The sequence below is a fragment of the Lytechinus pictus genome, chromosome 10, assembly GCF_037042905.1.
Source record: "Lytechinus pictus isolate F3 Inbred chromosome 10, Lp3.0, whole genome shotgun sequence".
NCBI classification, from domain to species: Eukaryota; Metazoa; Echinodermata; class Echinoidea; order Temnopleuroida; family Toxopneustidae; genus Lytechinus; species Lytechinus pictus.
This window is the reverse complement of record NC_087254.1, coordinates 34884189-34901324: the sequence shown is the minus strand read 5'-3', so window position 1 is coordinate 34901324 and position 17136 is coordinate 34884189. Positions and strand designations below refer to the sequence as shown.

Genomic DNA, 17136 nt, shown 5'->3' with positions numbered 1-17136 from the left:
TAGCTACATGTTCATGTATAGGTGAGTTAGTCTTATATCAGCCTTTCCAAACCTAACATATGTTACAAAGTTAAGGACTTTGGGATTTAAAGGTTTTCACAAAAGCATTGCCACTTCCTCTATGAGAGGTTGAACATGCAATAGAATCAAATACCAAACGCTCATTCAAATGTATTCATAAATATATTAAAGAAAAAAAATAATGGAATGCATTATAGTAGATTTAATACACATAATTCCTTTGTTATCATCTGTACCACTCGTAGAAAAAAAGAAGACTAGGACCAAGATGACGCACAACATTCTTTCTCTTTGAAAGTTTGGATTTTTTTCTGTTTGAAAGAATACTGCACATCAAATAGGATCAAAATGGAAATTTAAGCCCCCCCCCCCCCCTTCCGTATACATGTATATTTTAACCAAATTCATTTAACCAAAAAGAAAATAAAGTATATGCCATGCCAATATTTAATAAATAGTATAACTCGCATGGCATCAATAGTATTCTATCCTTCTGTCTCATCAATAAGACAATGAATTTTATCAATAATTGAATATGAAAATGAAGGAATTTAAGCAATTATTTGGACCACCAAAAATCCATCCAGAAGTTTAGCCTCTAACAGATCCAGAAATGAATAACTTTCATAGATAAATATGCAAGGTACAAGAGCTTTCACATCAATAAGGTAACATACATGGATAGAATAGATAAAACACACAATGTACATGTCAACACCAATCGATAATACATTTTCATCATAAAAATTCCTGTTAAAATACGATCTAAATTAATCTCCCTTTGGCAGCATTTATTGCAAAATATAAAAAATCAATCGCCACAATACACGATTTTCAGGCACATTTGAAATATTTCTACAAATTACATAATAAAGACCAGATTCGAAACTTTGGACTACTGACTAAGGATATCCCATTCATGAAATTCATCAGCCACTTATTTTTCAATCAAGATGAACAATTACATCTACAGACTTCAGTCTCCTGCACAGAAGTACTATCCTTTGGCAAGACAATGAGGTGCATTTGCCACTCCTCTCCCGGGTGTAGAAATGGTATGCATTGAGGATCACATGAGGCAGATTATTTTCAACCAGGGTATGACTAACAATATTTGTCCTGCTCTGCTAAATTTGCAATGCAGAACACACTCATACTATCAATCAAAATAGAATGACAACGTGTCTCCAATGTTCATTGATGAAATTGAGTTGAACTAATTTAAAATGGCCATTTTGAAAAGAATACCTACAATGTTCTGGCAGAAACTCATCTGGGTTATCATCTGTCTGTATACAAACACACACACGCACATGCAATCCTATGGGGATGGGTAGATGGTACAGCCAAGGTATTCAATACTTGATCCAATAGTGGAAGACAAGCATGGTCATGATGACCACCATGCCTGCATATCCCCATGGTGCATTGGAGTAGGGTTTGAGAGCATCCATCAGCATCTCATCCACTGCAATGATACACTCTATCACTCCATCTGTCACGTTGGACGCATCGATGCGGATCTCGTTACACGTACCCTCGTGGCGGGTCCGTAACCTCGTCTCTACGCCACTGCCTGGGAAGACTAGAACCTACGGACATGGAAAAAAATGAGATTGTCTGAACCAAGATGAATCATTAATGAAGTATTCCCTGTTTCTGTACAGTAAATAGTTGCTTATGGTTGGATATATTCACATCATCATGAAAATATCAAAATGATAATACAATGCAAATTTCTCACAAGTGCACTGAAGTAAATTGAGAAGATAATGTCCCTTTTCCATTAGACATGTAAGTAACTAAAATAATAGTGACCACCCAAGGGAAACACAAAATACGGCCTTTATAGACAGGTGACTGCAATAGACAGATTCTTAAACACAATCTGCCACCATGGGGATTTGGGTTTAGTGGTCACTATAAACAGGTGGCTGCTATACACTGTAGAGAGGTGGCCATCAACACAGGTTTAACTGAAATAGTCCACTGCAATCTATTCTGGGACTTTGTAGAGTGCCAACATTAAGTGGCCTAATAATAAAAGACGTGTAGGTTTCAATTTCATCCTAATCATCACCTTAGATGCGTTTAGAGAAGCCAACACCATCGTTGAATTATCACATTTTCTTCCACCAAACCAGCTTTTCTGCACAGCTTTCCCAAACTGCATTACACTTGACGAAGGGTCCCTGTTGAAAAAACAGTGAAAAGAGAGAGATCTATAGATTGACCCATATGAGCTCACATCTAAAATACATTTCTTTAATGGGCAAACATGTATTAACTCATCACATTTGCAAATTTATTATATACACATATATTTATCACAAATAAAACAATAATTCACAAGTTATCTTGACAAACAGAAATATATTTTGCAAGTTATTTCGGTTCAGATATTATAGTTTTTAAAAAAGATGGAAAAGGGAAACAAAATCATTTAGATGATCATGTGGAACTATTAACTCGGCCCAGAACACCATACACACCCCATTTTGAAATCATTTCCACAACTGGCATTTATCTTTGAAACATGAGGAAAGAGCTAACAAAAGAAAGAAAACATAAAATAAATGCAACTTTGAAATTGTTGACTCCAATCATTTTAACACAGAATTAGACCATGGCCTAATTTAAATCAGACTTCAGAGTACAGGACAATTGATCATACTTACTCCGAGTCTCCATTCACCACTGATTCTACAACGGAAGCTGCTATCACATAGCCATAATGGTAAGTCAAGTCCAGATAGATCTCACCACTCGTGTTGTTGTTGACGGATGCAAGTTCATCGACAACAAGCCCATCTGATTACAAAAAAAAAAAAAATTATTTCCACGTTATTATGTCTTTCATAATGTAAGCAAAATAAATACAACTTGGCAACTCAAAGGAGATTTAATCTTAAGGACGTTCCACAGTTATGTTTGTGCGCATCATGATCTGCGCATATTTTACACTCTGCGCGCTGACGTCACAATGGATGAACTGGTGATTAATCAGCTGTAGGTTATGTGTGCTGATTTTTCTCCTTATCTGCAATAACTGCAGATCCGATGTGTTATTTTATGAAGCTAATAAACTGGAATTATTCCATGGACCATTTTTTTTATTCCTCTACAATTTCAAAATAGTTTCTCTGTCGTGCTGCAAAGTATGATGAATACGACCCCGAGTTTGAATAAATGGAAAAGTGGTTCGGAATTTTCCCTCACATAGATAAAAAGCTTTTGGCGCGTTTTCGGGTGTTTTAAGAAGCAAATTGCTCTACTGAGAGCACATGAACCCATATTTTTTAATGTTTGCACCTCTTAGGTATACCTTCCCCTACAACTTTGCAAAGTTTGGTGAAAATGACATGGATTTTGACTAAAGTGCAGCATTTCTTTTACTTCTCAAGTTTGTTATTGATATTTGAAATTTTTGAGGTTGAGTATCTTTCCCGCAATTTTTAAGAACTGAGAGTGTTGTTAGACTTCAATGACCAAACAATTGACAGCAATATAAATAAATCATCCATCTTACGGATACAATTATTAATCATATTGCAAAATTTGATGAAATCTTCATGGATTTTGACTGAGTTATAGAGCTTTAAACTCATTGTTGTGATCTCGTGAGGTCTAAAAATGCCAAATTCTTTTGGATGCGCAATTCTTAAGAACATCATCCATTTTGGGTTAACTTTGAAGCTCTATAGCAAAAAATCAAGCACATGGACCCATGTTAATTTTTGTATTTTTGGAATATTCAGGTGCTTAAGTATCTATGTGCAAAGTATGATGAAAATGACATGGATTTTCAATGTTTGGGAGCAAGACTACGGAACCATTCGCATTTTAGACGGTATTAACAGACTTTTGCTTGTTTTTGGCGCATTTTGGGCTGTTTCAAGCCAACCCGCTATAATTTGGACACTGATAATTTAAAAACGAGCACATGGACCCCATAGGTTGAATATCTTAACTTCTTTAAAATATATTCCTCTACAAATCTAGAGAGTATGATGAAAATGACGTAGATTTTGAATGTTAGGGAGCAAAACTACGGAACCATTCGTATTTTAGACGGTATTATTAGACTTTTGCACGTTTTCGGCGCATTTTAGGTGGATTTCAATATTTTCAAGCCAATTCGCAACACTTTGGACAATGATAATTTAGAAACGAGCATATGGACCCCATATTTTTAATATTTTAATGCCTTTAGAATATATTTCTCTACAAATCTAGAGAGTATGGTGAAAATGACATGGATTTTGAATGTTAGGGAGCAAAACTACGGAACCATTCGCATTTTAGACGGTATTATTAGACTTTTGCACGTTTTCGGCGCATGTTAGGTGGATTTCAATATTTTCAAGCCAACTCGCAACACTTTGGACACTGATAGTTTAAAAACAAGCATGCACGTAGACCCCATATTTTTAATATTTCAATGCCTTAAGAATATATTTCTCTACAAATCTAGAGAGTATGGTGAAAATGACATGGATTTAGAATGTTAGGGAGCAAAATTACGGAACCATTTGCATTTTAGACGGTATTATTAGACTTTTGCACGTTTTCGGCGCATTTTAGGTGGATTTCAATATTTTCAAGCCAACTCGCAACAATTTGGACACTGATAGTTTAAAAACAAGCATGCACGTAGACCCCATATTTTTAATATTTTAATGCCTTAAGAATATATTTCTCTACAAATCTAGAGAGTATGGTGAAAATGACATGGATTTTGAATGTTAGGGAGCAAAATTACGGAACCATTTGCATTTTAGACGGTATTATTAGACTTTTGCACGTTTTCGGCGCATTTTAGGTGGATTTCAATATTTTCAAGCCAACTCGCAACAATTTGGACACTGATAGTTTAAAAACAAGCACATAGACCCCATATTTTTAATATTTCAATGCCTTTAGAATATATTTCTCTACAAATCTAGAGAGTATGATGAAAATGACATGGATTTTGAATGTTAGGGAGCAAAACTACGGAACCATTCGCAATTTAAAGGGTATTAAGAGACTTTTGCATGCTTTCAGCGCTTTTTAGGCAATTTTCAAGCCAACTTGCAACACTTGGGACACCAATAGTTTAAAAACGAGCACATGGACCCCATATTTTTTAATATTTTAATGTCTTCAAAATATATTCTTCTACAAATTTAGAGAGTATGATGAAACGACATGGATTTTGAATGTTCGGGGGCAAAACTACGGAACCATTCGCATTTTAGACGGTATAATTAGACTTTTGCACGTTTTGGGCGCATTTTCGGCGATTTTCATGCCAACTCGCATGATTTTGGACACTCATAGTTAAACAAGTGGAACGCCTCTGGCAGTCTCGCCTGCATTACGCAATTTAATATAGCAGCAGTGCTAACTTTGAAAACTACTATAAAATAATCATTAACAAAAACATCATTCATATAATGACATAATACCACGTTCATTGACCATAAATGACATTTGAACAGAGACTTAAGACTGTCAACTACACCCATGTCCACATTTCATTCACTCTATCCATAAACTTTCAAAGTTATGATGGCACTTCAACAATTACCCCAACATGGCCTAAGTTTATTGACCTTAACTGACCTTTGACTTGGTTTTGTGACCTGAAACTCACAGGGGATGTTCAGTGATGCTTGATTACTCTTATGTCCAAGTTTTATGAACTAGATCCATAAACTTTCAGAGTTAGGATGGTAATTTAACATATACCCCCAACACGGCCAAAGTTCATTGACCTTAAATGACCATTGACCATGGTCATCAGGTCATGTGACCTGAAACTCGCACAGGATATTCAGTGGTACTTGATTAACCTAATGTCTAAGTTTCATGAACTAAATCCATAAATTTTCAAAGTTATGATGGTAATTCAACAAATACCCCCAACTTGGCCGAAGTTCATTGACCCTAAATGACCTTTGACCTTGGTCATGTGACCTGAAACTCAGGCAGGATGTTCACTAATACTTGATTAATCTTATGTCCAAGTTTCATGGACTAGATCCATAAATTTTCAAAGTTATGATAGTAATTCAACAAATACCCCCAACTTGACCAAAGTTCATTGACCCTAAATGACCTTTGACCTTGGTCACGTGACTTGAAACTCGAGCAGGATGTTCACTAATACTTGATTAACCTTATGCCCAAGTTTCATGAACTAGGTCCATATACTTTCTAAGTTATGATGTCATTTCAAAAACTTAACCTTCGGTTAAGATTTTGAAAATAATTTTCCCAACATGGTCTAAGTTCATTGACCCTAAATGACCTTTGACCTTGGTCATGTGACCTGAAACTCAGGCAGGATGTTCAGTAATACTTGATTAACCTTATGTCCAAGTTTCATGAACTAGGTCCATATACTTTCTAAGTTATGATGTCATTTCAAAAACTTAACCTTAGGTTAAGATTTGATGTTGACGCCGCCGCCGCCGCCGCCGTCGGAAAAGCGGCGCCTATAGTCTCGCTCTGCTATGCAGGCGAGACAAAAATGAGCACATGGACCCCATATTTTTAACTTCCCTACACCTTTGATATGCATTCCTCTACATGAAAATGACATGGATTTTGAAAAAAGTGCAGCTTACAAAATATTTTTAAATTTTTGAGTAGATTCACGTCTTTGAAGATTTGCTTTTTCCTAGTTTTTGCACCATTCTTGCCAAATGAGGGCGCTGCTGACTCCAAATAGATATAGTTTTACCAATTAAAAGACTTTCTCTTACTTTGGTATACACTTTGTAATATATCTTGAAAATTTGATGAAGTTTGATGCGGTATCCACTCAGTAAAGATGATTTAAACTCATTTGGTGAATTCGTGAGGTCTAAGAGAGGCATAATTCTCTTGATTGCGCAAGATTGCATATCATTCAAATACGGTGACTTTGAAGACCCGTAGAAAAAAAATAAGCACATGAACCTATATTATTTTTTGCATTTTCATAATGTATAGATACCAAGGTAACTCTCTGCAAAATTTGGTGAAAATGACATGGACTTCATTTTAACTGTGGAACGTCCTTAAACAGTCCAAAACTTTTTTATACGTATGTCTGAAATGTTTGTACAAAGTAAATATCCAGCGGTATATTCCTGCTGGATTTATCAATAATATCTTCCAAATGTACTGATTAAGCTGGAAGATGAGAATATATCTTCAACCTTATGTTTAGGCCTATTAAATTGATGTTGATTGTCTTGGAGAAAAATAATCTCCAATGGCTCTACAGTCAAAGAGATGCACAGTACGTGTGAATGTGAATTGTCCGCAAAAGTATTAAATTGAATGCAGATCTTTCTGCCTGATCTTCAAGAAAATTTAATGCTAATTACGATTCTGAAATAGCAATACACCCATATCCTCCTCAACTTCTCACTCCTCCAGTATGGCTCAAAGGCACGGTATAGCAAACATGGTTAACCCCTCTTATGTAATCTTTGTACTGTTATGGATCCTATTCTTGGTTTTAGTATAAGCAAACATTCTCATCCTGCATTCAGGTCTTTCTTTCCCTTTCTAAAAGTATTTTACAATCATCTTTAACTTAATAGATACCGACCTGCAAGTAGGTTGTCTGGATCACATAGCCAGGTTGAAGGTACACCATTTCCACAAAATGCAACAAAGCTACTGGGATCCCACTGGTCAGCCGAGGCAAGGTCAAAGGTCAGAATAGAGAGAAAGACGGTAGCAAATACCAAAACGGAAGGGAGCTGCACACCGAGAATCATGATGAATTACACCCTAACAGAAGGCAGAATGATTATCTGTAGTTTGATAAAGGGGGAAAAGAATGCTAAAACTTAAAGACCTTGGGCTTGGCTTCCCTGTGCCCATCACTCACTTGTCTCATGCACTACTCTGATTCATACATTTTCTTTCCTAGAATGGGCTAAAAAAGTAAAATGGTCAAGATATGATCTTTGTAAGGATTTTTGGTAGATATTTGATATGCAATTTCTAAATTCATTTTAAAAGTTAAATGTGTATGCATGTTCGAAAGGTCCTAAACAAGTGTCACTGTCCAGTAGAAGTCCCATTTTATCCGATGGTTACCATAGTAACAGTGCTTCTCAGCCAATCAAACAAAATGTTGATGAAATGCCCCCAGGTTTGCACAGCGAAGTAGCAACAGGATCAGCTCGAGTCAGGTCTTCCTTCACCGTGGAGGGCAATTGATGCATGCAAAGTCAGATCACTTGGAAAAAATACACTTTTTCCATAGCCTGTGGGTAGATTTACAAATACACCTTGTTATTTCCTTACGGATTTTATTGCATCAACATGAAAATCTACTGTAACTCAGTCAACATACATCATTTTAGTTAGAGGCATGTTACAAAATGCTGTTTTGAAGAACAATTTTTAATCAAGTTTCAAATTTTTTTGTTATTATAATTTTTATCTAGATCTATAAATTGTTCTTCAAAATGGCATTTTGTACTAACATCGCTTATCGAAGCTACGTCATATCTACCTCGAGCGAAGTTCGTGCAGGCTCCACTCCACTTCACTACCGCTACACTATGCTCCACCTACCCGAACTTCTAGACGGTGAACTCGATCGGATATTCCAAGTGACAAAGGTGGGATTTTATGGGGGGGCAAATATAAAATCCATGCAACATCACAATCTTTAAAAACAATTAAAACTAATATTCTTACTTTACACAAAGTTCAACTTCTTTTCCATGCTTCTATCAGTCTCAAAATTGGTGATTTAGAGCCAACATGAAGTTCCTCACACGTATAAATAATTCGCTGCCAATTTCAAAACATCGCATGCACGAGGGTCCGAGCTCGACCAGACCCGGTACCTCGCGCATATATATCGCATCCGCACGCGATGTTTAGAAATCGGCAGCGAAATATTTATACGTGTGAGGAACTTCATGTTGGCTCTAAATCACCAATTTTGAGACTGATAGAAGCATGGAAAAGAAGTGAAACTTTGTGTAAAGTAAGAATATTAGTTTTGATTGTTTTAAAAGATGTGATGTTGCATGGATTTTATATTCCCCCCCCCCCCCCCATAAAATCCCACCTTTGTCACTCAGAATATCCAATCGAGTTCACCGTCTTGAAGTTCGGGTAGGTGGAGCGTAGTGTAGCGGTAGTGAAGTGGAGCCTGCACGAACTTCGCTCGAGGTACGTCATATCAAGTCATAACGAAGCGGTTCAAGCCTATACTGTATTTGTGGTGTTTACGAATGGATCGAGGGATCTACACAAGATCGGTCTGGTAAGAAACCTCTCATTTTTTTCCTACCTTCAATGGGCGTATGAAGGTGTAACTTTTCATAGATAAATTAAAATCCAACAAATTTACGTGATTTCTAGCATGTCTAGCTATGTATTTCCTAGGGAATCCATCCTTGTTTATAATATGTCCCGCTTAGGCAAGTATGGGGAGGGTTTCAAGACTGTACTAACAGTATGTAAAAATATTTTTAAATATCATCACGGAGTCCTCAGGCTAAGGCTTGGCAAGGCGAGTAAAAGCCCTGGTTTTAATTTTTTGAGACACACCTACTCGACTTTAAATCCTCGTAGATACACTGTACCCTAAAAAACTAAAAAGTAAAAATAAAAAAATAATTTTAAAAAAAATAAAGAAAAAGAAAAAAAAAGAATAAGAAATATTTGAATTTTACTTTATATAAATATTATATAAATAAACGTGAATAATACAATATTTATGATGGCGAAAATAGTCAAATTGACTGGTTGCCAAATAAAAAGAAGAACCCCCCCCCCAGATAAACGTTTATTTGTATGGTCGGGGGTCCTAAAGCTACGCACCACTCATCGCGCATACAGTTTTTATGGCAAATGCGCACTCTGTGTGTGGAATTGTGACTGCAGAGTGACGAACGATTCCTATTCAATTTTTTCTACAGAGGCTGCAGTAAATCTCTAAATGCAGAGAAACCAACAACTGTTTGGAATTTTGGAGTTATATTCGCTTAAATTTCATTTTATCCTATAATAATATGAATATATTTTAGAAATTGAGGCACAGGAAATATTATTTTTTTTGCATGATAAATCGAGTGCGTAGCTTTAGGACCCCTTCTACATCGGGTGGCAAAATCAAGAGGTGTTCGGAAAACACGGCGGGATTTTCGTATTAGTGAGTTTTGCGATATTTTCTTCTTGGTTAATGATCTTTAGAATGTTTGCCACAAATTTGTGAAAGATATTTGTTGAAATATTTAAATTGGGATGGTTTTTATTGTTTGAAAACAAAGTGCGTAGCTTTAGGTGGGGTCGGGACAACTCGGACCACGGGACATCTCGGACCGCGGGCTGAGTTGTCCCACCCGTTTCGTGATTTTTTTCCCACAAATTTGCGTCTATTTTTCCGTCATTTCGAAATTTCTTGTAAAGATTTTCTAGAGATATGGTCTGATGGTAATGTTCTTCACTTTCTATTACTTTTTTTTCGCTGAAATAAATAAAAAAGTGTAATTTTAGGCGTTTTTCGACAGCTCGCGATTCCCATAGGCGCGCGTGTATTAACTGTGTAGGTGCTCGGCTCGGCCCCGCTCAACAACCGACTTGATTTTGTGATCATTTCTCCTCAAGTTACCACTTTTATCGCAGAAGATGGACTTCCTTGTATTCCATTAACTCCATTTTCTCATCAAAAGGATAAAATTTGGAGTATTTGCACGATTTTCTTAAAGTTTTTCACCTTTTCTCTCTGGTCGTAAGAAGCGAACAAACGATGAACGGTCCGCTGCTCTTCATCGCAATTCTACGTTGCTCGGCCGCCTAATAAACTGGCGGGGTGGGATTCAGCCCGAATCCCCAATGGAAGTGGGCGTGCACAGTCAAAGAGCTGAGCTTGACTGAGTGAGAGAGTGAACTACAGCTTGAAAGTGTCGTATAGGCTCTGCCTTTTTTTGTGTAAATATATATATATATATATTTTTTTTATTTATTGATTTTCCCTGGTGTAGAGCTTTAAGATTGTAATAATGTAATATGCTTTAATTTCTTTGACTGAGTGTGACTGTGGTGTGGATGTTTGAGTCGCACAAAAAATACTTTTACGTGGGTGGGGGCTCTGGGCGATTTCACTCCTGCCCCCGAAATGTGAAAAAATATTCGCGTTGTAAATGTGTTGGCATGCCGGGCTGAGGGTAACCATCAATAAAAAAAAATTATTTGGGGGGCTTAATTTTTTAATCAAATTGATTAATTTTAGGCCTATTTATTTTTTTTACATTTATTTTTATTTTTTATATTGAGTTTCTCTGGTGTAGAGAGCTGAGTTTTAAGTTGCAATAATCAATATGCTTCAATTTCTTTGACTCTTGAGTGTGACTGTGGTGTGGATTTTTTAGTTGCACAAAAAATACTTTTATGTGGGTGGGGGCTCGGGGCGATTTCACTCCTGCCCCCGAAATGTGAAAAAATATTTGGGGTGTAGCTGTGTGGGCATGCTGGGCCGGGTTGAGGGTAGCCATCAATAAAAAAATGTTTCATTGGGGCTTACTTTTTTAATGGAACTATAATTATTTTTAGGCCTATTTAATTTTTATATAAATTTCATTTTTATATTGAGTTTCCCTGGTGTAGAGAGCTGAGTTTTGGAGATGACGAGAGGGACGAGGAGGTGAGAGATGGGGATGATGAGAGGGATGAGGATCTTTGATGAGAGGGGTGCATGGAGATGGTGAGAGGGACGAGGATGTGAGGGATGGGGATGATCATGGGAGGAAATCCCAGGGGGGGATGTGTCCCCCTACCAAAAATAGTAAGGGGGACACAATATCAAATGTCCACCCTACTATTTTTCTTCTTGAATAATGGAGAACAAATACATCATTCACAATCGAAATAATGCATGTATTTAGGACTAAATGACCTTATATTTTTGAAAACCCTTTTTTTTTTTTGTGTCAATTATTTTGGGGTTAAAAAATGACCCTATATTTTGGGCGATAACCTTTTTTTTTTAATGCTTAATTGTCAAATTTTCCAGCCCCTGATCCCCCTACCTTTGGGGACAGATTTCCGCCTATGGGGATGATGATAGGGACGAGGATGATGATAGGGATGAGGATGATGGGGAGGGATGGGGATGATAAGGTGAAAAGCCGGCAGAGATAGATTTAAGAAGAAATAAGGAATAAGACCGAGTGGCCCTAAAACTTGATTGAAAAAAATATTCACAACTGCAGGGCAAGGCTTCAGTCTCCAAGCTCACGACTGTGCAAGTACATCCACTTCCATTGGCAATTCCGCCTGAATTCCACCCTGGCAGCCTGACATCCACCCTTACCAAGAAATAAAATTAAAGAAAGTAAATCAGGGAAAAACAAGGAATGGCACAATGAATTACATCAATTTATTTTAAATCCTGTAAAAAATAAAAATAAGTAATAATTAATTTAATTAAAAATTAAGCCCCCAAATAAAACATTCTTTTATTGATGGCTACCCTCAGCCTGGCATGCCCACACAGATACACCTAGAACATTTTTACATTTCGGGGGCAGGAATGAAAATGCTCCGAGCCCCTCATAAGTATTTTTTCCGTGACTCAAATATCCACACCACAAAGTCAAAGAAATTGAAGCAGTAGCATACGCAGGATTTTTTTAAAAGGGAGGGGGGTTCAAGCTGAATGAAATGTTGATCAACAAAAGAAAAAAAAGTTCTTTACCACCAATTTTAGGTCGTTTCCTCCCCAAAAATTGACAAGCAAACAAACAAACCCCCCCAAAAAAAATTAGGGGGGCCGGGGAATGGGTATAAATTTTTTTTTAGGGTGATTGAACGCCTGTAACCACCCCCTGCGTACGCCACCATATTGAAGCATAATTATTGCAACTTAAATCTCAGCTCTACACCAGCGAAACTCAGTATAAAAAATAAAAATAAAATGTATATAAAAAATAGACCTAAAAATAATTAATTTGATAAAAAATTAAGCCCCCAAATGAAACAATTTTTATTGATGGCTACCCTCATCCCGGCATGCCCACACAGCTACACCCCAAATATTTTTTCACATTTCGGGGGCAGGAGTGAAATCGCCCTGAGCCCCCACCCACGTTAAAGTATTTTTTGTGCGACTCAAACATCCATACCAGAGTCACACTCAGAGTCAAAGAAATTGAAGCATATTAATTATTGCAACTTAAACTCAATATAAAAAAATTTAAAAAAAATTAAAAAAAATATATAAAGGCCTAAAAGTAATCAATTTGATTAAAAATTAATTCCTTTATAGCCTAAGGTCTCACAGGCCTAATTCATTCCCCATAGACTCGTGTGTTAAATTGGCACTTTAAAAAATTCATAAAAAATAAGGATGAAATTCGGGGGTCGAATGTTTACTACCAGTGGATAGGATATATATCTGGCAATCCATATCTGACCAGAAAAGGGTCCCTCGACCGGCTCATTTTAAAAATAAATTGGCGTGTTTGAAGACACCGTCGGGGGGGAGGAGATTCATCACCTCAAACAGCAAAATAGCCCTAATCCTTCCGCCAGTCAAAATATAGTCCAAAATTGGTGATATTTCTTCCCAATTAGGGAAAAGGAAGTTCAGTAATTACCAAAAATAGAATCAGTGTTAGATGGACAATCATAATGCATACAATTTGTCAATCAGCCATATCAAAATAAAAAAAATAGCAATGGGTTGGCTTGAATGAATATCTCGGCATGCCAATATCTCTTGCTTTCCTAACCCAGAGAGCTCCCGCCCGCGCAGCGGGCGGGAGCCCAGAAGCTCACAGTGTATTCTACCATTGCCACCGAACAAGGGTGATTTATGGTCTAAATATTTCTCCAAATGAATTGTGAAAACAAAAAGTGTACAATTACCACGATTATATGGATGAAGGTCTAGCGAGTGGCAGATTCCTGACATCTGAGCACAGTCTGGAACCTCAAAAAAACCAAAAGTTCTCTCCTTCTACCCAGTCTCGATCGGCCGTTTTGTTACGATTTTTAACAAAAATGGCCGATCGAGACGGGGTAGAAGCAGAGAACTTTTCGTTTTTTTGAGGTTCCAGACTGTGCTCAGATGTCAGGAATCTGCCACTCGCTAGACCTTCATTCATCCATATAATCGTGGTAATTGTACACTTTTTGTTTTCACAATTCATTTGGAGAAATATTTAGACCATAAATCACCCTTGTCCGGTGGCAATGGTAGAATACACTGTGAGCTTCTGGGCTCCCGCCCGCTGCGCGGACGGGAGCTCTCTGGGTTATTGCTTTCCCAATGTTAATAGGCCCGTGTAGCCCTAAGTCCCCCCATCATAAACAACATGAATCCCAATATGTGGGACAGTCGCTACCGGCAAATCCCGAAACTCTATCACTTTAATAATAGACATCTCTCAATTATCTCAATAAATCAAACATGAAAATCATGCACCTTTATTATTTGATTGGACAGTCACAAATACAAATATCTACCCTGACTAATTATGATGAATTTGGACCACAAGCAGTACCGTCGTCTAACGTAAACCGGCCGGAAGTTCACCACTCACAAGTATAACTACAGGCCCGTTTACACAGCATCCATAATCAACCTTAACCAGAACCAACCAACGCGGAACGGCATTCCGACACGGCATTCGGCACGGCGTGCCGGATTGCCGTTTTGGTCGTGCACGGTCGCCGTGCTGGATGCAGTGTAAACAAGCCTTAACGAAGATTGCGCCGCAAAATTTTATAAATTTTTTCTTTGAAGTCTCGAGTAACTTTTGAGACCAAATTTGCGACATACGGACGCCACATGACTTTTTGCGAGACAATGTCGTGATGCCGAAAAAGGGCTCATTTTTATACTTTGTGTACAAAGTCTATGGGGGATTAAATTCATAAAAGGGTGACTATTTTTCATTCTAATTGGTCTGCTTAGATAATTTTGTTGTTAAAAGACAAGTCCACCCCAACAAAAAGCTGATTTGAATAGAAAGAGAAAAATCAAACAAGCATAATACTGAAAATTTCATCAAAATCGGATGTAAAATAAGAAAGTTATAACATTTTAAAGTTTCGCTTAATTTTTCAAAACAGTTTAATATGCACATCCTGGTATGGTCGGCATGCAAATGAGGGGACCGATGACATCATGCATCCACTCGCTATATTTCTTGTGTATTTTATTATATGACATATTTTGATTTTCTCGTCATTGTCATGTGAAACAAAGTTTCATTCCTCCCTGAACACATGTAATTCCATTATTTTAACATTTTGTGGTTCAAGCAAGGGGGTGTTTGATTTTTCTATATTTATTCAAGTCGACTTTTGGGGTGGACTTGACCTTTAAATGGTCTGTAATCATTTCCATTGAGAAAAAAACAATAAAAAACAAAAGATGATAAAACAAAGAACTACATATAAAGAAATACATGAAGAAAAACTTGGCTTTCGCCATTTTTCTTTTTTGGGGAAACATTAAAAATTAGATTAAGATGACATCTGGAAGAAAAAAATGAAGTGAAACTGCATGGGTGTTAGATATGCAAATAATGTTTTTCACGAATAAATTTGCACATTTTTATTCATGATAAATAAAACAATAAGTATTTTCAGAATTTTTGTCTCACCTGCATAGCTGAGTGAGACTATAGGCGCCGTTTTTCCAACGGCGGCGGCGACGTCAACACCAAATCTTAACCGAAGGTTATAAGTTTTTGAAATGACAGCATAACTTAAACTTCAGTCCTTAGTTATATATGATTACGCCCTAAAAACCCCAAACAAACTATAAAAATCAGGTTTAGAGGCTGATCGAGGGATTTGTGAATGAAAATACCCCCCCCCCCCCCTATTTGACGAATGCTGTATCCGACCCTTAGTAACTAGGCCTACATTGACAATGTTAGCATTGATTAATTACTGGTAATCAATTAATTAACATTAATTGTTTATGCATCCTAATTGTTCACACAAAAACTCCTCAGGATGTTCAATTTTCAGATCTCATGAAATAAAAAATGGAGCTTGCGCTTCGCTCTCGCATCAAGTGGTATATTTAGGCCTCGGGGGCCACTTCCATTCGCGAGTGCATACCATGCGTGACCCAAAAAAAAAGTCACGTAAAAAGGATCTCTTTTTCAAGATATATAGGGCACGTTGCGTACGTAACGTAATAAGGGCGTCATAAACAATTAAATAATGAAAAGGGTATATAATTTCGCTAGGAAAACTACGTGTTTACGGTGCAATTTGCGAGGGTATAAAAGAAATAAAATACTTTATAAAGGATGTACTTTTTGCCCCAACACCACTTGTTTAGGGTCCGATTTGAGTGAGGTGTGTGGGGGTACTAACCACTGATCTCTCCTCTAAGGAGTGGTACTAACCCAATGAAAACAAAGGTATACAAGTCGACGTCTGTGATCACGTCCGTGACATAACAATAAAGATATCGTTTTACTTTATGTTTGGGGGTCAATAATTCAGGGAATACTTGTCAAGGCCAAGGGCACCGGCCGTTTTGTTTCCAATAGACCTACTTGTTAGGGGTAGGGTTTCACACGCTAATACTTAAGGGGTGCATTTTCAGAAAATGGAAAATACTTGTTGAGGGTGCTTTTCGAAACCCTATATGGTCACGCATATAGTATCCACTCGTCAATGGAAGTGCCCCCGGGATCTTCGTGAGATATCTTATTTTGTTTGATAAGATGTAAAAACAAAGCTGCATATACGCCTTTGCGTCCCCCTACATTAATTTTTGTTTGCTTTTGCCGTTATATGCATTGCCGGGTCAGACCAACTGGTCAACCCTCACCACTCTTAGTAAAAAAAAGAAGAAGAAGCTAGATCCGCCCCTGCCATTTTAGCAAATGCTATAGATCTGCAACTGGCCGTTGAATGGGAAAATAATGAAGTGATTAAATACAGACATATAATCAATCAATTAAAAAATCTTGATAAATGTTCTTTGAACTACGGCCGACTCGCATAAAGCATAGGCCAGGGGCGGCGATCCTGGGGGCACAGTGCCCCCACTTTTTGACGCACTGAAAAAGTGCCCTTTTTACGCAAGAAAAATGCCCCCTCACTAACGTGTACTGTGCCCCTTTCACCTAA

At 37.4% G+C, this 17136-nt stretch overlaps 1 protein-coding gene across 9 annotated transcripts; it reads right to left on the bottom strand.

The window, feature by feature from the left end:
• Positions 1 to 221: 221 nt before the first annotated feature.
• LOC129270590 (uncharacterized) lies at positions 222 to 14665 on the bottom strand. Of its 9 annotated transcripts, none has more exons than XM_064105937.1 (7): positions 14500 to 14582; positions 12235 to 12338; positions 8107 to 8276; positions 7610 to 7817; positions 2700 to 2832; positions 2102 to 2213; positions 222 to 1613 (listed from the first exon to the last, which is right to left on the bottom strand). In XM_064105937.1, exons 4-7 carry the CDS (start codon positions 7779 to 7781, stop codon positions 1377 to 1379), a joined length of 654 nt encoding a protein of 217 aa, XP_063962007.1. In that variant the 5' UTR covers positions 7782 to 7817; positions 8107 to 8276; positions 12235 to 12338; positions 14500 to 14582; the 3' UTR covers positions 222 to 1376. The 9 variants fall into 9 exon arrangements, with proteins under 9 accessions (XP_063962007.1, XP_063962009.1, XP_063962004.1 ...); XM_064105939.1 differs by having other exon boundaries at positions 14538 to 14582; XM_064105934.1 differs by lacking the exon at positions 12235 to 12338 and having other exon boundaries at positions 14500 to 14615.
• Positions 14666 to 17136: the final 2471 nt, after the last annotated feature.